This window comes from Clupea harengus, chromosome 14 (assembly GCF_900700415.2).
Source record: "Clupea harengus chromosome 14, Ch_v2.0.2, whole genome shotgun sequence".
NCBI classification, from domain to species: domain Eukaryota; kingdom Metazoa; phylum Chordata; class Actinopteri; order Clupeiformes; family Clupeidae; genus Clupea; species Clupea harengus.
This window is the reverse complement of record NC_045165.1, coordinates 26,513,806-26,538,773: the sequence shown is the minus strand read 5'-3', so window position 1 is coordinate 26,538,773 and position 24,968 is coordinate 26,513,806. Positions and strand designations below refer to the sequence as shown.

Sequence of the window (24,968 nt, the reverse complement as noted above, 5' to 3'; positions counted from 1 at the left end):
CAGCAGCAGCAGCAGCAGCAGCCTCCGCTAGCAGCGGGTAAAACAGCCCCAGCAAGGCCAAGTGAAAGTGACATGTTGGCTTCTAGAGCCATCCAGGTGAAAAAGGGAGAACCGTACACCCAAAATATAAGAGCCATCTGTCTACATGCTGATGGACACTGATCTTTACTGCTGGAATAGTCATTCATGAACGTCCAAACATGGATGATGGAGGGAGGGAGGGAACCAGAGAAGGAACACACAGAAGGAGCAAGAAGACGACCCCACACGCCAGCATGATCCCTTCGGGGGTCAGCAGCAGAGACTTTGCTCATGCGCTTGAAATTGTTGATTGGACTTTTTAGCAGGTTCATTTAGGAGACTCGGAGGTCTAAAAATGATGCACTGAATGGTTGTTTCAGACACTTCATAAACTGGCTCCCCTCTGTTTGTGTAAATAAAGGGTTCACCTCTCAACTAACTTCACACTCCTGACTCTTTGTCTAGACATTTTCCATGTCAGCTACGCTGTGCGCTGTTGCATCACCTGATCTGTAGGCTGCGTCTCTAGCCTTCAGTAGTGTATGCACCTCTCTGCACATCCATGGCTTTTGGTTGGGGAACACTCTCACAGTCCTTCTTCTTGTGACATTGGTCACACAGAAGTTGATGTAATTCATTACTGTAGATGTGTATTCCTCAGGTGCCATGTCTGGGTCATCAGGAGCATCCAGGCTGTTAAATATCCTCCAGTTCGTGCTGTCAAAACAGTCCTGTAGCTGAGGGATGGCATCCTTGTTCCAAACTGTTATGGACTTGGTGGCAGGCCTGGTCGCTCTGATTTTTTGATGCCTTACTTTAATCCTGTCTTATGTTAGTGTATCTGTCCACCATCTGTCCATATGTTCAGTTCACAAAGGCATATGATTAACACACATACATACTTGATTAGTCAGAGTTTCACATTTCTTTATCTGTGTTCAATTCTATAGAGTTTAACAGCACCACAAGCTTTAAACATCAACTGTTACAAGAGTGATTGGTAGGGCATCACTATGGTAGGGTACTTGTGGTCATGATGTTCCCACCTCCAAACTGGTGTTTTTAGGGTGATGTGCAGTGCCATTTGTCCTCCAAACATGGTGTGTATTATGGCAGAGTTACATTTTGCTCTCATCTGACCAGACTGTATTCTCCCAATATTTCACAGGCTTGTTCAAATGTTGTGCAGCAAACTTTAAACAAGCTTCAACATGCTTTTTCTTCAACAATGAAGTCTTGCCTTGTGAGCGTGCATACAGGCCATGGCAGTTGAGTGCATTACTTAGTTTATGGCAGGGGTGCAAACTCATCAGGGATAAAAAAAAGGTGAAAACGATGCAAACCCCATCGGGGGGTCCGGGGCATGCTCCCCGGGGGAATATATTTTATATATAAGAACATTTTGCACATTTTAAAGTTCAATGCATCAATCTGGTGCACTTTGACAACAAAATGATGAGGCTAGATCTATGAATAACTTTGTTGTAAACAATTTTGTGCTCTGGTAACAGTTTCATCATAAACATTCCTGTGTTGAATGTTGCACGGGCACAGGCCAACCCAACCACCCACCCCAATACCCTCCCGACCACCCACTCCAGTCTACTCCACCAAAGTACATTACGTCACAGATCTCCATCAGGTATTAAGCAAAAAAAAGGGCCAACTATAGGAACAGAAAATCAACAGAGGCTGCATCAGGCATGGCCTAGCTTCTCTGTGTTCTTGAAAAACTGTGACAGTGGGAACACATATTCTTTTCCCTTTACATTACTCTTTGAGTCTAGCTTGTCAGGACAAGGCCCATTTGCACCTGACTCCTAGTTGAGCCACAGTAATGGCATCCTCCTCCTAAAATTCTCTCATTCTGAAACCAAACTGAAATAGGAGAGTGGTAAGTTTGTTCAGTTGCAGTGAAGCGCCCGGCAGTAGAAAACGGGTCATACACATACCTCATGAAAAGTAAAAGTTATCATGAAAAGTAAAAAACAAATAATGATGAAATAAATATTAATATGTATCTACTGATCTTTGCTTTAAATTAATTTTTTTGTATGATTCCGATCATTTTTATAATCAAAATTGCTGAATTTGACCATGTCCTGTTCAAACAGAGAGGCGACTCGCGAGGTGAGGCAGCAACGAGCTGCGCCTCACCTCAGATTGTGTAATCCCTCACACACTGGGTTGAGCGCATGACTTTTGCTTTCTCATTGTTTGTCATCACTGAAATATTTGTAGACACTTTTATTATATGTCGTTTGTATCCATATAATAGGTAATGTAATGTATTTCACGTACAGTGCCCTCCGCAATTATTGGCACCCCTAGTGAATATGAGCAAAACAGACTATAAAAAAAGATGTCTTTGCTGTTTATCCTCGTGGTCTTTCACTCAAAATATTCACAAAAATCTTACCTTTTCATTGAAGTAAAACTATTGAAAGAAAAAAAAAACTGTTGACATTAAATAAATATTTTTCCCCAAAACATGTGTGCCACAATTATTGGCACCCCTTAATTTAATGTTTTGTGCAGCCTCCCTTTGCCAAGATAACAGCTCTGAGTCTTCTCCTATAATGCGTGATGAGGTTGGTGAACACATGGCACAGGATCTGAGACCATTCCTACATGCAGTATCTCTCCAGATCCTTCAGATTCTGAGGTCAACGTTTGTAGACTCGGCTTCAGCTCATCCCACATATTTTCTATGGGGTTTAGGTCGGGGGACTGTGATGGCCATGGCAAAACCTTTATTCTGCGGTCGGTGAACCATTTTTGTGTTGATTTTGAGGTATGCTTCGGATCATTGACCTGCTGGAAGGTCCAACCACAGCCCATTTTAAGCTTACTGGAGGGGGCTGTTAGGTTTTCATTTAATATCTGCTGGTATTTGATGGAGTCCATGATACCATGTATCCTAATAAGATGTCCAGGGCCTTTGGAAGAAAAACAGCCCCACAACATCAAAGATCCGCCACCATACTTCACATTGGGTATGGGGGTCTTTTCTGTATGGCTATGTTTCTGTCTACGCCAAAACCACCTTTGATGTTTGATGCCAAAAAGCTTTATTTTGGTCTCATCTGACCATATAACTCGGCCCTATTGAAAGTCTGACTTACATTTGGCAAACTGTAGGCGCTTTAGTTTGTAGTTGATTGACAGCAGAGGCTTTTTTCTGGCAACCCTCCAAAACAACTTGTGGTGATATAGGTGTCGTCTGATGGTAGTTTTGGAGACTTTCTGACCCTAAGACTCAACTCACCTCTACAATTCTCCAGCTGTGATCCTTGGAGATTATTTTTCCAGTCGAACCATCCTCCTCACGATGCATGGGGTCAATGTACACACACGTCCTCTTCCAGGCTGATTCTTAACATCTCCTGTCGCTTTAAACTTCTTAATTATTTCCATGATAGTGGAAATGGGTATTTTCAACTCTTTAGAGATTTTCTTGTGTCCATTTCTTGATTTGTGCAGCTCCACAACTTTCAGTCGCACATCGTCACTGTGTTCTTGGGTCTTTCCCATAGTGATGAATGACTAATGAAATTTGGCCTGTGTCACCTCATATTTGTACGCCAGTGGAACAGGAAGTCATGGTTGACCTCTTAAGAGTTCCTTATCAAACAGGTGAACTTAAAAATGTAAAACATGACTGGAAATATACTTCAGTTAGATTTTAATTATAAGATTTTTCTAGGGGTGCCAATAATTGTGGCACACATGTTTTGGGGAAAAATATTTATTTAATGTCAACAGTTTTTTTTTCTTTCAATAATTTTACTTCAATGAAAAGGTAAGATTTTTGTGAATATTTTGAGTGAAAAACCAAGAGGATAAACAGCAAAGACATATTTTTTTATAGCCTGTTTTGCTCATATTCACTAGGGGTGCCAATAATTGTGGAGGGCACTGTATGTGAAGAAGCTATTTAGTCTTGCTGATCTGTCATAAAACCACAGTGAAAAAGCACATAGGGGAGGCAAACCTAAACTCTGCCTCAATGAAGGGGGCGTGCGATAGCCTGGAAAATGGACTTCCAATCCAGTGAAGTGATAGATAAATACATAATGGGAGACCAATGCCAGAGCTGAAAGGTCTGCTTCAAACGACAGGACAGAAGATAACTTTAGCAGCTAAACTCCGGACCAAACTCGGCTGATGGCCATGTCTTTTCAGTAAATGTACATTTTCCGGCGTTTTCACGCTTAGATTTTTCAAAAGTTACCTTGAAAAAGACACTGTACTATCCGATAACACCGTTATTGTAACCAGCAAAAATAGTTGATGTGATTTGCGAGGCGTCTGTCAGCCAACTGTCTGACATTAGCACGTTAGCCCATGTTAGATAGTATAACGTTCTTGCAGCGTACCAACGTCACACGTTACCGTAAATGCCATATTAAAAAGGCCGCTCGAAACCAACGCTTTCACCCGAAAGACATGTCTTGTAATACACCTGTCTATTACGGCATCGAGGCAGAAGACCCCCCCCCCCCCCCCCCCTAAAAATATTTTTATTGCAGATCTACACGAATCACACAAATGACCTATTTTGGATCAAAAACGGCGAATTTCGCCGAAAGGTGACGAGTTTGCACCCCTGTTATGGTGAAATGATGTTCTTTCCACTTCTGGATTATGGCCCCAACAGTGCTAACTGGAACATTTAGAAGTTTAGAAATGTGTCCGTTACCAATGCAATCAGTATGTTTTGCAACATTAAGGTTGCGGAGGTCTTGCGAGAGCTCTTTGCTTTTACCCATCATGAGATGCTTCTTGTGTGACACCTTGGTAATGAGACACCTTTTTATAGGCCATCAGTTGGGACTGAACCAGCTGATATTATTTTGCACTGACAAGGGGCCGGATTGCTTTCTAATTACTGATAGATTTCAGCTTTTTGCACCTCCCTTTCTTCATGTGTTCAATACATTTCCCCTATGTCGTTTCACATTATTACACATAACTTAATTTCTGAACGTATTTGTTTTGGTTTCTTTGTGTGTATGGATTACTTGGGTTGTTACCAACATCTAGTGAACATTTCATGTCAATAGCACCTTTGGAAATATATTTACTGAGAAAAATGGTGACGTGTTCAATACTTATTTTACCCGCTGTATATGTTATACCAACCAGATTTGACTACTCTAGCTCATTACAATTATTTTGTGGAATGGTGCTACAAGTGTATAATCACTAATAATTCAAAGCAAAATATTGAAATGTTGAAAACGGTGACGCCCGTGTAAGTGACCCTGCAAGCTTTATGCTTGTGAGTTTGGACCTTTATGCTCGTGAATTTGGACCTTTTCACTCCTTTTTGGTGTTTTTTTCCACCCTTTGTGCTCTTAGGAAATTATTTGGATTATATTCACGTTCTGTTTTGCACATAGTCCCAAGGTTATGCCATTTGGCAACCCATCTCTTATCCTATGAATGGTGGCTACGCTTGGTGCCCTCCTCCACCATTCAGACTCTTTTCGGAGATGTCAGACTTGGAAGAGTCTTTGTATCTGCAATTTTAATCAGATGATCATTTTTGTCTCTAACTATAAATAGACGTATTTCACAAGAAATATCTGAATTTGAGGTCATCGTTTAATCTACAGATGTTTGATTAACTGTGAAAATGTATAATGACATAAATATATTCTTCATGTTTATGATACTGCCCTTTTCATATTTCAAGCAGTGGATATTTGTGGTGATGGATGATTGCACACATATTTTTATTTGAAATCCACTGCATTTATTGTGGTCTGGGCTAATGTGTCTATCCACATTTTATGTGAAATAACTGCTCTGAAATTACTTTGTATCCAGGGTTTTGTATAGATTACTACTTCTTTCAGTTTATCTAAAGACATAAGATGAGATAAGAAACTTTTATTAATCCTGTGAGGGAAATTCAGTTGTTATAGCAGCAAGGTAGTAGGAATCAAGTATATACATGAACATAAAAATAAATGAATACAAATTTGAATAAGAAATAAAATAGATAGATAAAATAAATAGATAAAATAGTACAACTCCGCTGGCGTAAATTACATAACAGTTATGTTCGGTTGTGGTTGTTGTGGAGTCTGATGGCTACTGACACAAAGGACTGGCCAAGGCACTTTGTGGTGTGCCGAGGAGGTATCAGTCTGTGGCTGAACGTGCTCCCCATCTGCTATAGCTCGTCATAGAGGGGATGGGAGGGGTTCCTCAGGATAGCATCCAGCTTCCTCGTCGTCCTCTCCTCCGCAACTGCCTCCAGGTTGTCCAGTTTTATTCCCACCACGGAGCCAGCCTTCCTCACCAGCTTGTTTTTTTTGTTTGCATCCCTTGTGTCGATGTTACACCCCCCCCCCCCCCCAACACACAACATGGTGGTCTTTAAAGAATCAAACAATAAAAGGTGTGTGACAAAATGTTAACAAATCAACATTATTATGAAGTTACCAATTTGATGTTGACTGGCCTCTCCCAAATTAGGCAGAGGTAAAGGCCGAGAGTAGGATAAAGGCAATTCTTCTTCTCTACATTCTGCCAAAACATATATAATTTCAAAATAAATTCATATCAATTAATTTTGGAAAAGTGGTATGACCTCACTTTCCTATTCCTGATTCAGCGGTAGAGAATACACATTGTTGGTTTATGTCCTCCTTTCAGTGTCTCATTTATCAGTTCTAATTATATGACGTCTGTGGTCACGAAGTCCTTTGAGAGACTGGTGTTGTCCCACCTGAAGGTCATCACAGGCCCCCTGCTGGACCCTCTGCAGTTTGCCTACCGGGCTAATAGGTCAGTGGATGATGCAGTCAACATGGGACTGCACTACATCCTGCAACACCTCGACTCCCAGGACGTATGCAAGGATGCTGTTTGTGGACTTCAGCTCGGCGTTCAACACCATCATCCCAGAAGTCCTCCTCACCAAACTCACCCAGTTCACTGTGCCCGCCTCCACCTGTCAGTGGATTACAAACTTCCTGATAGACAGGAAGCAGCAGGTGAGGCTGGGAGAAATTACATCCAGCACCCGGACAGTCAGCGCTGGTGCCCCCTAGGGATGTGTGCTCTCCCCACTGCTCTTCTCTCTGTACACAAACGACTGCACCTCAGAAGACCCGTCTGTTCAACTCCTGAAATTTGCAGACGACACAAGAGTCATGGGCCTCATCCGAGATGGAGATGAGTCTGCATACAGGAGGAAAGTTGAACATCTGGCCCTGTGGTGCAGTCGCTACAACTTGGAGTTGAACTCGCTCAAAACTGGAGATGATAGTGGACTTCATGAGGAACCCCCCATCACTGCCCCCCCTCACCATACTGAACAGCACTGTGTCTGCTGTGGAATCCTTCAGGTTTCTGGGTTCCACAATCTCCCAGAACGTGAAGTGGGAGCCAAACATCAAAACAGTCATCAAAAAGGCCCAGCAGAGGATGTACTTCCTGCGCCAGCTCAGGCGATTCTGATTCTGATCAAATCAGTTATCAAACATCATGTGTCACACACTTCCATTGCATGTGCATGAATGTCTCACATCTCATGTGATATTTTACAATATTGCTTATTTAGTTTTGTAACCTATTGGTAGCATTTTGTTTTTTTAATTTTTTTAATAAACATCTCGGTTTTGTTCCTAAGAATCTACATACATGTATGGGGTGGACATCTTTATCTAGGCTACAGATATATTAGGACTACTTTTGACTATGATTTTTTTTGTTTGTTCAGCAGCTCAACTTTTGTTAAGCATATAATTGTGCATCAGATTTCCCAAGTCTCCATAGCACTGGAGTAAGATACACATATTACATAAAAATACTTTCAGATGACTGGGTCTCATTGTTTTATCCTCAGAAGGTGTGTGTGTGTGAGAGAGAGACCAATTCATGTAAAAATTGGTAGACTGCTGGGCTCTCTGGGCATTTCCTCCAATTGAAATGGTGTCCCCGCCTTTTTAAACAAACACAGGATGCACCGCTAGATTTATCTACACACTGCAGACGGTTTGAAACAATAAGCTGGCGCCACTGCAGATGGCAGCCAGAGAAGAACTTTTGAACATAACATAACATTTTATTTCTTATGAATATGAATTGGGCATTCATCATATTGTCCTTCTGTACATCTGAATTCCATGAAATGGCAAATGTTGCATGCAGATTTATATTGTACATGGGTGTACCTCACATCCTTCCACAATTTCCTCTGTTAACTGATGGTCTGTGGTCATGGTTGTACTTGGCTTTGATCATTTCTGTATTTTTCCTTGGACTAAAGATGTTTTGTTGTCTTTAGAATGGTGCCTAACTTGACTTAGTTTTGTGAGGCAGGTGCCTGGCCTCCCTTTTATCTAGTCTACAAGGTTCTGAGGTTGTGTTTCTGATTAATTAAAAAGTAATTTATGCTAAATTGTTAGAGAACTATATGTTAAATAATTAGGTCCATTCAAGCAAGTTGTGAGTTTAAATGCCACCAACTCACTACTGACAACTTGACTTCATAGATCTACATGCATTTGGGGAAAAGTAAATAAATCAAAGATGTTACATGTTTAAAACCATAGATCTGTTAAACCAGTCTGAGGTGAGTAATACTTTTAGACTGATATGATGTCGACAAGACATCTGGAAAAAATAACTCACAGGGAGCATGCAGCTTCTTTGTTCTCAGAAAGGAACTGGCATGGACAGGAGACAAAAGAAACCTGCTGCTAGATATTATTTCCGTTTGAAGTAGTCCACAAAACAGGATGTTGCACTTTGAATATACCATTCAATCACTGCGTCTTGGGACGTGTAACTTCTGGGTTCCCAGCAGTAATGCGCTGCAATAGCTTAACTCCATGCTATTTTATCACTAATCTACTGATTTAGCAAGAGTAAAATGTTCTCGTTGCTTTTACTGTACCCTATTTTTGTTGCGTGTGAATTAGACTCTTCTCCAACGGCAACAGTTTGCTCCCCAAAGGCTTGCTTCACTTGGTATCGTGAGAAACATACGTTTCAGGAGACTGTGAAGAGGTGTAAGGAGCACGGAGGCAACGTGGCCACAATCCGAGATAAAAATGAATTTACTGATATGGAATTTGTTGTCTCACAACTCAACGAAAAGGACAGTCAGTTTTGGATCGGACTTTGGCTACAAAAGGGTAACTGTACTTTGCCCGGCTTAAATTTAAAAGGTTTCAAATGGATTTCTGGAGCAGAGGACTCCCAGTATTCCAACTGGAAAAAAGAACCAGAGACCACTTGCACAGAGGAGCGATGCGTTGTAGTACAGAGATCATCCAGCCTTGAACTCAAATGGATTGACACGTCTTGCAGAGGACGACATTTTTACGTGTGTCAATTTTATTTCAGAGGAATGTGCCCAACTCTATCAGTGATGGGACCCTGGAGTGTAGAATACTCGGTCCCCTTTTCGGATTCCCGTTTTAACCAAGATAATGCTTTTGCTCGCTGGCCACACGGGACCTTTGCTGAGGTATCATGTGGGTCTAAAAGTCATTATACCATTTGTCAAGAAACAAACGGTGTTTTTGCATGGACAGATCCGGGTCCGTATTGCAATGATCAAACAGCAAGCTGTGACTACAGGAATGGGGGATGTTCTCAACTTTGTTTTGCAGATGAAACAGGGGTTCACTGCAGGTGCAAGGACGGGTATCAACTAGGGGGTGATGGAACCTCCTGCACCCTTAAAAATGATTGTCTCTCCGCACCATGCGACTATGAGTGCGTGACCAAATACTCTGGATTCGTGTGTACATGTCCAGATGGATTCCAACTGGCAGCCGACCAGATCAGCTGCGTTGACGTCGATGAATGTTCTGTGTCACACCCATGCGGTGAGAACGTATGCCATAATACCAATGGAAGTTACACCTGTCAATGCGGAGAGGGCTTTACCTCGGTGAATGGGCACTGTCAAGATGTCGACGAGTGTACTCAATCAAGATGTTCTCAAGGCTGTCTTAATTCTTTAGGGTCTTTCTCCTGTTACTGCTTCGCAGGGTTCAGGCCATCAAACAGTTTAACATGTGTTGACATAGACGAATGTGTCACAAATCGCTGTGAACACACATGTATTAATACTGTGGGGAGTTATATGTGTGCTTGTAGACAACATTTAAAATTAGCAGATAATGGAATATCTTGCATCACCAAGTCTGGAGGTTCCAGTACACCACCAGATCCACCCAAGGTCACCCAGGGTCAATTTCAAGAGCCACAGGTCACAGCTAATCCTGTGCTTACTTATTCACCTACCTTTACTTCCAAAAATCCATCTAACCACTCGATTACGCACACACCAGTTGGAGATCTTGGCAGCATCGGTGACTCAGTGTCTAAAGCACCTGTCAGTAATTCATTGGTGTTGATCTGTGTTTTAGCATCGGTTATACCGCTAATTATTTTAATTTTCCTAACTGCTGTTATTGTCATTTACCGCTGTAATCGCTCTAGGAATCATAACAAGAAGCAAAGCCCTACAGCGGACAGTTATTGTTGGGTTTCTTCTGGTCTTGAATCCACGCCAGATAAAATACAGGACATAAAATTAAGTGTGTTTTAATAGAAACTCGTTCATTTTGGGACAGTGGGAGATATGAGCATTAAAGTGTGAAAAACATGTGATGTGTATTGCTTTGCCTTGGCCCTTCCCTGTGGCTGTAAATCTATGCGCCCGCAGCCGCTTATCTGTGTCAGCACTTGAAAGTCGCTTTGAGTTAAAACTATGAAACTTCTTTGTTTTATTTTTATGGCCTTATTGTAGTCATTCTGACTAATTTGGACGAAAACACTGAATAAAGTCTAAGAGTCTAGCCTTACAAACGAAATATGACTGAGTTGTCACTTGCAATTGTTGTATTTATTCAACTTCCTGATTTGCTATGCCTCTACCCAATTTAAATTCTCCGCTAATCCGTTCATCATAGCTGGTCAACCTTCTTCAGATTTCCCGTTCTGTTCTGACAACTATTGACCAGTTTCCTTCCTCAGGATGTGGCAGGGTATGGCTCCTTGATATCATTGGCTTCTTACGACTTTTGCTTGTAAATCGAAGTGAGCTGGAGTTACCCAAGGACCGAATAGGTGTTGAGGCACAAAAACAATGGAATTATTTGGTTTCTCTGTTAGAGTGAGTCTTTTCATTGCCTTGTTTTTTCCAGGGGATGCTGTACTACGGAACTGTATTTGTAATAATATGGTTTGTAAAGCTGCTTTTAAGTTCTCTTCAAATTTCCAGACCGCTAAGCACCTCTGCCATGACATGAGAGGCCAATTAATGGCAGTGCCATCGAAAGCTGCGAGTAATCATCTAAGAGACTTGCTCGGGGATTTGCACGGGGATTTCTGGGTTGGTCTGCGTCTTCCCGACGGCCAGTGTACAAATGTTACGTCGCCCTTAAAAGGGTATATGTGGACTTCTGACTTGCACACCACGGAGTTTAGTAACTGGAGAAGCGATGAGACTGTTTGCTCCTCAAGATGTGTGGCGGTCTCTACTGACCTAAAATGGACTGAGAAATTATGTCAGCACCAAAGCGAAGGGTTTTTGTGTGAAAATGTTCCGGAAGACGATTGCTCTAGCTTTACATTAGAGACCCCGGTGTACAGTATCGTCTACCATCACCCTATGGGCTGTTTATCAGGCAACTGTGAACACCTTTGCCATGTGGAAAATGATGAGTCTTTTAGGTGTTCTTGTTTTCCGGACTATGTAATCAACAAGCAAGACCAATATAAATGTGACGATAACAGGTGTACTTCAGAACGCTGCATTGCCAAGTGTGATCGCAACAGCTGTATGTGCGACAAGGGTTACATATTGGACGTCGTAAATGCAGAAATGCATTGTGAGGATTTAAACGAATGTGAGCATGGCTACTACTGTGATCGTGATCATTATTGTTTTAACTCACTCGGCAGTTACGAGTGTTCGTGCAGAAATGGTTTCACACTTGTGGGAGAGGATAAATGTGTAGAAACTAAGTCTGATGAGAGTTTTACTAAGTCTGATGAGAGTTTTAACCAGGCAACTAATGACATATTTCCCATGCCTTCTCTGAATTACACAACGGCACCCGTATCTGCAGGCGCTCCGGGCACGGTCATTGGTGTTGCAGTTTTCGTCCTAGTTGGGACTGTTGCAGTAATATTTTTTGTTCGTTACTGGAAACAAAAAATGAGCGTGCCGAACACCAGTTTAACTTCCAATGGAGATTGTATGCAAGTTAATGTGGTAAAATTGTAAAGCTTTGTAAAATACTGACACGGGACATGGGCATCGCCATAGGGCACCCATAAACTCGTTAATAATGGAGAAAACATTTACGAGAGTTTTACAGGCAGAAATCAAATTTAGGTGAACAAAACACTGTTTGAATATCAGAAAACTCAACAACAGCCTTTGTTTGATAAACTGAACTTTAGATGGGCCTATAAAGATTGCCTGGAGCCTGTCTGGAGTTATTAAAGTTGAGTTTATACCAGTTCTCATCTTTCTTGCCCTTTTACCTTGCTCTTGCTCATATGGTCAGTAACAGGAGATAATTATTCCTCCACCTCCTGTAGCCTTGCCTGCGCCTCGTTGCCTTTATTCTTTTTCTTTTTGCAAAAAACATCCTATATTCCAACATTTTATGTCTTGCCTTAGTGAATTAGAAGCCCTGTAATCGGTGCGCTCTCTCGTGCTCACAGAAAATGCACGTGTGCAAAGTACCAAGGATATATATTATTTTTGAAGGCTTTAATACACATGATGACAGATAAGTGAATCCGGGGCTATTTATTATTATTATGAATATTTTGTAATTTATAAAACATTTGAGGCTATGTAGTCCCAGACACACAGGCCTAACAATGTCCATGCCTAAAGGGGAAACTGAAAAATAAAAAATCAGGGACAGTGCAGATTACATCAAAATCTAAGGTGGGCTATCTCCCGGGCCTTTCTGTGTGGAGTTTGCATGTTCTCCCCGTGTTCACAAGGTGTTTCCTCCACTAAGAACTCCAACAGAAAAAGTCAAAAAGCCCGTCCCTGACCAAGACGGACATGATCACTTGACTTGGTCCCCAGGCGCCATAAAGGCTGCCCACTGCTCCTGGCTGCTACGGAGGAAGGACAGCCCAGGATGGGATAAATGCAGAGGATACATTTCACTGCGACCTCTTCGGCATGCGTGTGTGTGTGTGTGTGTGTCCTGTGTCGCCACCCAAAAACATGCACGTGTGTGTTGTTGTGTGTCGTGTGTGACCATAATAAACTGATTCGATTTTTGTGTGCAAAAAGTTGGAATAAATCGGTTATTATTCTTCAGAGGAGATAATAGGCTCTGATCTGTTTAAAATAATGATGTGATTTGTAATTAAGGTAATTATGATAAATTGAATAAAAGGCAATTAACCCATTTGGAATCTAAAATCTAATTTAAAAAATGTATGTATTCTTAAACCCAATTTATGTTCAAACTGAACTGAGTAGCAGTGCACTAAAAGTATTTTGATAGGCTGTTATGTACACTTTCAAGTCTGTGGTCTGTGGTTTCTGTAAAGTCAATAGCATACATACAGTATTCACTTGATATTGTGTAGTTGTATGTTTTCTGAATGTCAAATCATACAGTGCAGCCTTGATAAAGCATCAGCATGATTTTAGATCAAATTTCCAACATGATGTCGACTGTCCTGCCAACACTGAAAAACAGGTAGGAAGGAGCTGTTCTGCACAGGAGCTGTTCTCCGTTCTGCACAGTTTGTTGCATGAAGGTGCTGAGGGAACTTGATATCTATATAGCAACCAAGAGCTTTTTATTAGTTTGAAGAGGTTTTCTAATGTTTCTGTACTTGAGGTGAACATACACCGGTCTTTCTCTATAGGGATCCTTTCCATGTAGTCAGACACTTATAACCACATTATGAGCCTGTCAGTAGCAGAACAAAGATGGCTTACTTTGATGCAGATGCATGCTCCCTGGGCTTATATTGTGTAGCTGTTTTGCGGTTGCTGGTTATAGCATTCTAACGCAATACTGGACTGATTTTGATCGTTAATTGTAGCTACTTACTAAAAGGTTTGGACCAAAAAAGATCTAAAAAATAGGGCCCAGGAGTCTCAGTATGTTCATCTTACCCAAGTACAACCGTGATCCTGATCCCTAATGGCTACACACCAATTGAAGTGGTGGTCAGAAGGTAAGTCAAAAGCACCTAGACTCTCATGAAAGAAACTCCCTGTCAGGAGAAGGAATTTTCTCAGCCCCCTCAATTGCAGATGCTAAGTCACAGGGCACAGGGAAGCCCACACCATGTCACCTCCCACAGCCCAAACGACATGCTCTGAGCAACCACCTCTGCCGAGGAAGAACGAGTCACACACAGAGACATATAGTATGCATGCAAACACACACTCTCACTCAGGATTTAAAAAAGACCCCTGGTTGGCTCAGAGTAATGATGTAAATAATAAAAGACTCACATTCTAATAAAAAATCTAATAAAAATATCATATATGATATGTACTCATATATTGGCTATTGTACACAAAACATCATCATTATTCAACTTTTTAAAGAGACTAGAAATGATCTTGGTCAGTTTTTGATTACCCAGGGATTTACAGTCGGCCAGCTCAGAATGGCTTAACTGCTATAGTAAGGTAGTGAAAATTGAAAAATCAGAATCTGTTGTTTACCCACTGGCTACTCTGATGCTCCCATATGTTAGCATGTAAAGCTACGGTGCGTGCGTGTGTTTGTGTGTGTGTGCATGCGCGTGGTAAACTAAACGCCCATATATGCGAGGAGTGAAGTAAAGACTTTAGGCTCCTTAGGTCTGAGTAGCGGAGCTCTCTAAAGGTAGGCTACGCAATGTGCGACGAGCACCCATCTGCAGCCTACTAACGGTTAGTCGCTGATTTCAATTTTTCGACCTTGCTTTGGAGAGGGGTGGAGCACGGATGCAGTATTGTAGCGATGACGCATTTTCCTTCGGCCGATAGGGTATGAAATTATACCATTGTAACCCTTATCGTGGTTTCAAAGGTCTTGTAGATGATCCGCATTCAAACCTCAATTACTGTAGAAACAGGGCTATAAATATGTTGAGGATCACTCCGTGGCATTTATGGGAGCTCCAAGCTTACGGAATTCCTAGCTATGCTGTCAGTTATCACCGCCTTCGTTATGTTTTAACTTGAATTCAGAGGTGAATTCTATACATGGTCAAACATGTATCATGCCAGTATGTTAAAAGAGCCATTTTTACTTCGATGCAACCTTCTCCGAATACAGTTTTGTTTGGCTGCAGCCATTCTTCTTCGTGAAGTGTTGACAGCTTCAGACGTAACCGTAGGTAAGGCTCTTCGGTTGTGATGTTACACAGGGTATAGGGTAGTTACCTATTGAAAAGAGGTACATATCGATGATATTCTCGACGGTAGATTAACATGCATGTTGTACACTATTGAAATTGCATTAGCATGTTGTTGTGTGGTTTTCCTGTGTGTAGATTTTGACAATATCTAAGGATACTGTCAGTGATCTGTAAAACACTCAGCAAATCAAAACACGGTGCTGTGTGCAGAGCAGGTTGAAGTCTTAACTCCTGTTAGGTCTGGCACTTTCAATGGTCTTAACCAGAGCATATCCACTGTAGCACAAACAATGTTATGTGTTCACACAATATAATTAAAGCAGCATTTACATATTAAGTGTCCTTTACAGACCCTAATTTATTAGCAATAAACAAATACACAGAATATTACAATCTACTGACCAGTATCAGCAGAATTGGTATTGCTTAGAAATAAGTAGGTCAGCATAATATAGAAATCCTATAAATAAACGTAATGGCAAAATAGATGAAAGGAATTGCAAAGAGACACAATTAAGTTCCAGGGATGTAAATACTTGTTTCACAAAGGTGAAGCACAGATTATAAAACCTGAGAGATATTTCCCTACTTTGAAGTCTAAGCTGTAATTAAGGTCTAGGGGCCAAAAGCTCAGCTGTAAGAAAATGTTGTGGGGACCTGGGAGGGAGGTCTTTCTAATTAGATTTGGAACCACCTCAGTGTGCAGCAGATTCTGCATTGTTTGCAGGAAAAAATGCTTAGCTCAATGTGTGATGACTTAGTGGGCTAACTAGTCACCTGGAAACCCCATGACAAGTGACATATGACAGTGGTGTAGTGAGCTGACCTTTGGACAGTATTGCTGCGTTACTCTACCTGTAAAAGAACAGACAAAATGTTAGATGGAATACAGGTTTTCGTGACTTCAGACTTTTCTATAAGACAACTATGTCCATTTTTCCAACATGTCACACTGTAAATATAAGTAAACAGGCCTAAGTAGCCATTGTCTCTACCTGATCCTTGATCTTCCAAAAGAAGGCAAAAAAGAATAAAACAATACATGAATATTGAATAGTTCTAAACATTTAAAGCTGGACAATAAAGGCTAGTTTTCAGGGGTTCAATAGAAATTTCATAAACCCAGTTTATAGCTTAGACTTGAACAGCCAAAAGGGCTTAAGATGAGGACTTCAAGTGTCAGGAGGAGTATGAAATTAAATAAGCACTTAACCAGGCAAGGCTTTAAAAATGCATACAAATGCACTGACTGAAGGGATGTGAACAACTGTCCATTTCATGGAGAAAGTAAGGCATTACAATAATACAATAATAGTGTGTTATGTGTTTTATGTCCTACGCACCAACCACACCAAGTGAATTTCCTGTATGTGTAAATATACTTGGCCACTAAAAATAATTCTGATTCTGATTCTGATTCTGATTCTGATTCTGAAAGGTGTCTGGTCTGGTGTTTGGTAAGAAAAGCAGGGCAGCACCAGCCACTAACCTTGGTTAATAAATCATTTACCAGTCATGTCAGTGTAACATAGACTATACTTTCACGTCACCAACCGAGAATATAGAGCTTTAGCATATTTTACTTAACATGTTATAATGTACCTGAAAGGTCTGTTTTGTGTATTTTCTAGGTCAGCAATTCTGTGGGGACCCTGGCTTTCTTGAACATGGCAGCCGGACCCCAAGTTCAGGTGTGTTCTTCGTTAATGCAGTGGCCAGATACCGCTGCATGGAAGGGTTCAGACTCAAGGGACCAGCCAAGATTGTTTGTACCCGATTCCATAATGGATCAGCTGGCTGGAGACCGAACCACAGACCAGTGTGCCTACAAGAAGGTTGGCACAGATATAATCCTCCATCTCTATCCTCTTGCACTAATGTGATTTAAATAAAGTTAGCTATTTTTGGGCTGTATTGTTTCCTGACTGTTACATTCTTCCCATAGATTGTCTTCCTCCCTATATTGAAGATGCACATGTATCCAATCACACTTACAGACCTGGTGATTTTCTAAGCGTTAGCTGTCATGAGGGGTTTCAGATCCGCTACCCTGACATGGACAACATGGTGTCTATTTGTCAGGATGATGGAACCTGGGACAATCAACCCACGTGTCAAGGTGTTTCTTTTTCTACCTCCGTCCTCCGTTGACTTCAGCCAGTACATTTTACATTGCATAGTTGCCTTAACCATATTTCTTCCTTGCAGGCTGCTTGCGTCCACTAATCAACCCACATAGCTACATGAACCTATCAGAAACACAGTTTTCTGTTCCAGTTGGGACTGTGGTCCAATACCACTGTTTCCCTGGTTACAAACTAGAAGGTGCAGAGATCATGGAATGCATGTATAACCTCATCTGGTCGACTACACCACCCAGGTGCCTTGATGTGGAGGGTAAGTGTGGTGTGTTTGAATATTGGAGCTAAATAAGTTATATAAAAAGTTACATTCACATGTCCACATCAGCTCAAAATATAGGTTGAACTATAAGAGCAGGTGAACATGTCAATATCAGATGTAAAAATAATAGCTGATATTCTATGAAAATATCTGCTTTATGTGTTACATTATTTTCTCCTGTGGCAGTGTGTCCCCTGCCTCCTATGTTAGAGCATGGAGATTACATGTGTCATCCACAACCTTGTGATCGGTACATCCATGGAACAGTGGTAGAGTTTTACTGTGATCCTGGCTACTCCCTTGCAAATGATTACAAGTACATCACTTGTCAATATGGCGGGTGGTTTCCTCACCTGCAAGTCTACTGCATTAAAACAGGTAGGAGAATACTGTAAATACTCTAAACAATATTCAGGCAGAAGCTATCGTTCATTAACATTTAATTTATTAGGGCATTACAGTTTAGCACCGTAACCCGTTTCAGAGAGTTCCACTGAATCTGAATGTCTTTTTCCACTGTGTAGAAACAACATGGCCTGGCTTTGAAGACAGCCTTCTGACAAAATGGAGAGTGGGGGCATTCACAGCCTCTGGTGTTCTGCTGGCTTTGCTCCTGGTTATGATATTAAAGGTCCTCCAGTTCCAGTGCAAGCCTCAGTGGAGCTTACAGTAAGGGATGCCAGCTTCCTTTGGGCTTTATGTTCCATTTCCAGGCTTTAAGTCATTCCATTTGTCTTACTCCTGTTTGAATAGGGATCAAGACCAGGACCCCAGTGACCAGAGCATTGTTGTAGTGGATGGTGTCCCAGTGCTACTCCCTACCTATGAGGAAGCAGTGAATAGCACAGCCTTCCCACCTCCAAGAATAGCACCCCCTGTCAGTCTGGAGGACATACTGCAGGAAGAGGAGCCACAGCCTCCCGAGTACCCAGGACACAGTGAGACTCCAAGCAGAGCTCCTCTAGACACCAGTGAGTGCGAGACCTATGAGAGCTTTTCAGACAACTCAGAATGTGTTCAGAGCACCCAGGCCTCATCTTCAAATGCAGGTGGAATGAATAATCCCTCAGAGAGAACCAATGTGGTCTCCTCATTAGAGGAGACAGCCTCCACCAGCCCCAGCGTTGACATTGCTGATGGTAAGTTCTCTGTATTCTATCCATCCCGTGGGAACTCAGGTTTGCCATCAAATATTGATTTCACAGAACATGTGTATATCCTACCAGTCATACAGAAAGTGTAGGCAAGGTTGAAGCATTTACATAAACCCAAACTAATTCATGTGTACATACTGTATCTATTTTGGAAATACAATCTATTTTTGAAGATACAATCTAGAAATGATTTTCCATAAAGTTTCAAGTTTGTGAGTTTCCATAAAATCTGCACAATTTGCAAAACAATTTAGACTCTAAAAAGGAAAGTGGTGACAATATATGATGCTTACCTACTTTACTTTTTACAGGCTTTTACAAGCTTTACAGAATGAGTACCAAGATTCTAGAACAAATCCATTCAATGCCGTTTGTTCTTACCAGTTTTCCTTTTTCCAGAAATTCCTCTGGTAGAAGATGGAACCGATGAGAGCTGATACCACCATCACTCTAAACAGACTTTTAATTGTTATCTTTCTAATGCAGTAATTATATAAATCACATGGCAAATGTATTGGTTTACCACACAAGACTGTTCCCTCTATCTTGCAATACGTTTTGTGGTCTTATCACAAAAGTGCACAACGACAAAGTAAAAAGGTCTATATCAAAGAGAAATTAGCAATAAAACCTCAAGTTCAAATCTTTACTTCTGAACTCTTGACTTGTTGACAGCTATGGATCCATTTTATAGATTGACATGTTCATTTATTTTTTGATTTTCACTCACCGTATAAGTCACTGAAAGATTACCTTTAGAACAGTGTAATATATACATTTATTCGATTTAGACTCATCATCATTGGCGCCATTTTGTCTACATTCTGCTTTCAAATAATTCTGGATTTAACAAGACATCAGTTGCAAAAAATATGAATATGGGGGCTGAAAAAAAGCCAAAACATACAACAGTCATTAACTGCATGGGTAAGTGAACAGACCACAAATCAAGGCAGACAGGCTGATCTAATGTGGTAGATTGGTCATTCCAAGCAAACTCACCTGAGAATGCATGAGTCACCAAACAAAATAAAGAGAGAGGTTTGAGTACCTCACATTAGCTTGAACAGGTTTTGATCCAAGTGGGTCTGGCTAGGAAGAATCACAGCAGATTTTTTTCAACATTAACAGTGTAAAAAAAAAAAAAGAGAAAAGAAAGAAAAAATGCTATCATAAGTTGTGCAATGCACTGTTACAAAAGTTTCTTAAATATTTTTCAATAATTTCCAGAGGAATAACACCTGAATGTCAGAAATGGTTTCAGATAACAAATTGCAATGTAGACATATCTACTTTTACAATGTCATAAAAAACATTCGGCATACCTCACAGTACAAGAGGTTTGCTCTACAAAAAAATGTGAAGGAAAACATGCTTCAATCTTTAAGGAGGGTTTTGAACACAGTAACAGTTGGGTATAACACTTTCAAACATAAAAAAAAAAAAATGAAGACAAGAAGGTAAAACTAGGCCACAGCACTTGCATCATGGGTGTGGATGGACACCGCCATTTGCTCTGCCCCTCTTCCAAATGTCCCATGCATTTCCATAAACAGTATCTTGGAACAATTACCCCAGCAGTCTTTTACAATTGTTAAAAAATGTATTTCACAACTTCTGATACAAAAGATAAGGTTGGGTTTTCTTGCTACTGAAATTCTGCTTCGTAAAGAAGCTGGTGGAACTTCAATTTCACTGCACACTTCTTCTCATAGGGTAGCTTCTTCAGGTGGGGCAGGAGGCTCAAGAGAAACATCTCATCCTCATTGCCTTCTTGTCCGTTGAGTTCCCACCTCTTCTGACCAGACCACAGTGCACTGCTGACTGGGAAGTTAGGAGGCGTCTCTGCATCTCTCAGGTCGCCTCTCATCTTTTGACTTACATGCCCAGTGTTGTTATTCATCTCTTTGTCGTCATCTCTCTCATCGTCGGGCTCCACAACTGAGAAGTTGGAGATGGAGGAGCGGGACTGTATGAATGGGGTGAGGAAAGCCATTTGGTCAGTATATTTCCATTTTCGGCTGCTGTTGCCCATGGCGTGGCGTCTCTGCTCTTTGATAAACTGGTCCCTCAGGCTTTTCCATTTCCTCCGGCAGTCTTCCTCTGTAATTAATACGAACAAAACGGAGCATAAGAAAAAGACCAAGTGAAAAATTACAAAGTGACTAAAATTTGACTACCAAGTACAGCAAAAAGTCTTAATTACGATAACGTCCATCCTTAAACTAAACACACTGTAGTAGAATTAGAAATAACAAAACCTTGAGACAGACAACAAACACCTTGACAACAAACACCTTGCAAAAACAACAGCGTAGCCTTGAGGTTAGCGATATCTACAAATGCATGACAGCAAAATGGCCTGTGAGGAGCCCCTACAGATAAAACAATATTTTTTTTTTGTAAATACTTCTACCTTAAACACGTACTTACCATCGGTCTGGGTCTGTTACAGTTTATGTTAGTTAGAAATTAACATCAACATTCTAGACAGGGCTATCTTACCTGGAAGCTCCGTTTGTAGACTTACAGACCTCCATGCGTCAGCTTTCTTGCTAAAATCTTTGTAAGAACTTAGTGTTGAATTGTATAGCTCAGGATACACAGACACAGCGTAAATAAGTCTTTCCTCCATAACAAAAGCGCAAGGATTTAAATTAGGTTCGTTTTCAAATGACGAAAACAAATAACACTTGCTAGTTCACGTACACTGATGACAACGGAAGCTATTTTTCTTCTATTGGTTAAACTCAAGGTTACGAATTTGTGACGGTAACTCTCTACTGATACCTGGCGGACGGGAGGAATATTGAATCAGTTGAAAATTGTGACGGCATTGTAGTTCTGTTTCTCTCCAAAAAGCCTGCCAGACGGGTAGACCAGAAGGCTGGAATATAAGACCTTCTCGACTTCATTAATTGATCTTCCGAAACAATAATAATAATAATAAAAAAAAAAAAGTGAAAACATACCTTAAGATGGTCAAATTAGCTGGTCAACAAGCTTCATCGGCTTAAGCTGGTTAAGCTGTTTTTTTTCAGAAGGGATGCCTTGTCTTCACTCACCCACACCTCCCTCAAAGTTGGTGAGAGGCTACAGGTTAATTATGAAAAATCTATATAAAGGTATGTTTCTATTTATAAGGTATTTAGCTAACGCTAGTTGCCATTACAATGTTTCATTGTCTGTGTATGCACAGGTTATGCTGAGAGGCGGCTGTAAACACTCTCATGTTATCACAAATGTCATGTAGGCCTAACTATCATACTTAATATAAAATGAACTATTTGAGTTTACTTACAGAATACATGACTAACATTATTGCTTTGTTAATATAATTGTCCCTTTCTGTTCTATATGGTCAGTGTCAAAGGTTGTGAACCTTTAGTTAACGCTAAGTGTTACCGATCGATTACAGGTTACATTAAATAAGAGGAAACAAAAACAAACGTTCAGATTTCATGTTTTTGGAAATGAGAGCTTTATATTTCAGACATGGTTTATCTACAGCTACAGAGCCCCGGAAAGGATATGGCAGGGGGGGGGGGGGATTGGTTTTGCGAGATCTTGCATAACTTTTGCGAGATCCTGCAAAACCTTTGTGTGATCTTGCAAAAGGTTTTCTTTTAAGTTAATACAGGTCAATAAGGCAACATAGAAACTACAACAAATTGACAATGGAGCACACATACACGGGAGAGGTTCATAGAATTTTATTTGGAGATTGGCCTTTAAATCAGGGCTTGGCAGTAATATTAAAAAGGGGATACAGGGCCTCACCCCTCGCACACCTGTCTGGCCAGTCTGATCACCTGTCACTATCCCTGATTCCAGCATATCGCCCCATCATTAAAAAACAAGTGGCCTGAAGAGGCCTCTACAGCTCCAGGACTGCTTTGAACGAACAAACTGGACCTTGTTTTTTAATCAGGATGTGAATGAGTATGCCTTTGCTGTCCTCTGTTACATCAGGACCTGCGTTGAAAATATCACCACCAACACCCGCATCAGGATTCCCCCTAACAGGAAACCCTGGATGACTGGGAAGGTCCAGGCCCTTCTGAGGGAGCGCAACACAGCTTTCAAATCAGGTGACAGAGCACAGTACAGCATAGCCAGGCACAACTTGAAAAAAGGCATCAAGCAGGCCAAAGCCATGTACAGGGAGAAGATTGAGAGCCACTTCACCAACAGAGACCCAACACAAGTGTGGCAAGGCATACAACAGATCACCAACTACAGGGGAAGCCGCAACCCACCCACAAACACCAATGCCTCCTTAGCAGAGGAGCTCAACCACTTCTATGCCCGCTTCGAGACATCTGGGCTAGATAATGGAGTTGCTCCCCCACCTGCTGGCACAGACCACACAGCCATGGTAACAGCAGAGGAGGTAAGACACATCCTCAGGTCTGTGAACACAAGAAGGCAGAGGGACCAGATGCCATTCCAGGAGGAGTGCTCAAAGAATGCGCATACCAGCTCGCAGATGTCTTTACGGACATTTTTAATATGTCTTTAGCCAAAGCGGCCGTACCAACCTGTTTTAAAACAGCAACTATTATTCCAGTGCCCAAGCAAAGCAACATCAGCACTTTAAATGATTATAGACCTGTGGCGCTCACTCCCATCATCGCCAAGTGCTTTGAGAGGCTGGTGGCGAAGCGCGTTAAGGCTGCCCTCCCTCGCTCCCTGGACCAGCATCAGTATGCTTACAGGGAAAACAGGTCCACTGAGGTCCACTGATGCTATCATCACAGCCCTCCATACAACACTGACAGACCTGGACAAGAAGGAGACATATGTGAGACTACTCTTCATAGATTACAGCTCGGCTTTTAATACCATCGTCCCCAACCGGCTGATCACCAAACTCATTGATCTGGGCCTCAGCTACAGCCTGTGTATGTGGATTAAGGATTTCCTAACAGATCGCCCGCAGAGAGTGAGACTGGGTCCTCACCAATCCTCGAGCCTGTCCCTCAGCACCGGAGCTCCACAAGGCTGTGTATCGAGTCCCCTGCTCTACTCCGTCTACACATATGACTGCACCAACACCCATACTTCAAATACAGTTATCAAATTTGCAGATGACACGACTGTGGTAGGACAAATCACCAACGAAAATGAAAGTGCCTACAGAGACGAAGTTGACAGACTGACAGGATGGTGTAAACAAAACAACCTGACCCTGAATGTCAAAAAGACAAAAGAAATCATAGTTGACTTCAGACGGCAAAAGGCGAACCCTCAACCCCTCATCATCAATGGTGAGGAAGTGGAGAGGACCTCCTGCTTTAAGTTTCCTGGGGGTTATGCTCTCAGAGGACCTGAAATGGGTGATGAACACAACCGCCACAGTCAAGAAAGCACAGCAGCGGCTCTACTTCTTGAGAATACTGAAGAGAAACAACCTGTCTCCCGAGCTGCTTAAGTCTTTTTACCACTGTTGCATTGAAAGTGTCCTCACATACTGTATCACTGCATGGTACGTCAACTGCACAGACAAGGACAGGAAATCCCTCGGTCAGGTCATAAGGTCTGCGGAGAGAATAATTGGACTTGAGCATGTGGCATTTTGAAGGATGAGACTCACCCCGCAAACCATCTCTTCACCCTGCTCCCCTCTGGCAGGCGCTACCGGGCCACTACACCCCGCACCTCCAGACTGCAGAACAGTTTCATCCCCAGGGCCATCACAGAACTAAATAATCACACAACACTCATACCCTCCACCCAGCACAACTGCACTTTATTTAGTGGTTGCACAAACAAATGTCGTTGTGTATCTAATGCACAATGACAAATAAAGTCTATTCTATTCTATTCTATTCTATTTGTATCAATGGAAGTAGTGGTGGTTTTTCAAGGAAAATAATCTGGCTTAATGTCTACAAAACAAGTAGTGAACCAATGTTGTGGTAGCGTATTACATAGAAACTGGCAACGTTTATGGAGTTGTGAGAGGCGATCTTTGAACCAAAAATGGCTATGTTAGAGAGT

General features: G+C 41.5%; 3 protein-coding genes across 4 annotated transcripts; all 3 read left to right on the top strand.

Annotated features, from left to right (window-relative positions):
* The first annotated feature begins 8,811 nt into the window (after positions 1 to 8,811).
* LOC105909416 (complement component C1q receptor) lies at positions 8,812 to 10,871 on the top strand. The gene has a single exon (XM_031580352.1). It carries the CDS (start codon positions 8,915 to 8,917, stop codon positions 10,604 to 10,606), a length of 1,692 nt encoding a protein of 563 aa, XP_031436212.1. The 5' UTR covers positions 8,812 to 8,914; the 3' UTR covers positions 10,607 to 10,871.
* Positions 10,872 to 10,964: 93 nt separating this feature from the next.
* On the top strand, positions 10,965 to 12,527 carry LOC116223471 (thrombomodulin). Its single transcript, XM_031580364.2, has one exon. The coding sequence runs from the start codon at positions 11,147 to 11,149 to the stop codon at positions 12,287 to 12,289; it is 1,143 nt and encodes a 380-aa protein (XP_031436224.1). The 5' UTR covers positions 10,965 to 11,146; the 3' UTR covers positions 12,290 to 12,527.
* A 2,132-nt stretch (positions 12,528 to 14,659) lies between these two features.
* On the top strand, positions 14,660 to 19,498 carry susd4 (sushi domain containing 4). Of its 2 annotated transcripts, none has more exons than XM_031580354.1 (8): positions 14,660 to 15,387; positions 17,040 to 17,243; positions 17,354 to 17,527; positions 17,617 to 17,805; positions 17,998 to 18,189; positions 18,336 to 18,480; positions 18,565 to 18,950; positions 19,365 to 19,498. In XM_031580354.1, the coding sequence occupies exons 1-8, from the start codon at positions 15,264 to 15,266 to the stop codon at positions 19,400 to 19,402; spliced, it is 1,452 nt and encodes a 483-aa protein (XP_031436214.1). In that variant the 5' UTR covers positions 14,660 to 15,263; the 3' UTR covers positions 19,403 to 19,498. The 2 variants fall into 2 exon arrangements, with proteins under 2 accessions (XP_031436214.1, XP_031436215.1); XM_031580355.2 differs by having other exon boundaries at positions 14,663 to 14,938.
* Positions 19,499 to 24,968: the final 5,470 nt, after the last annotated feature.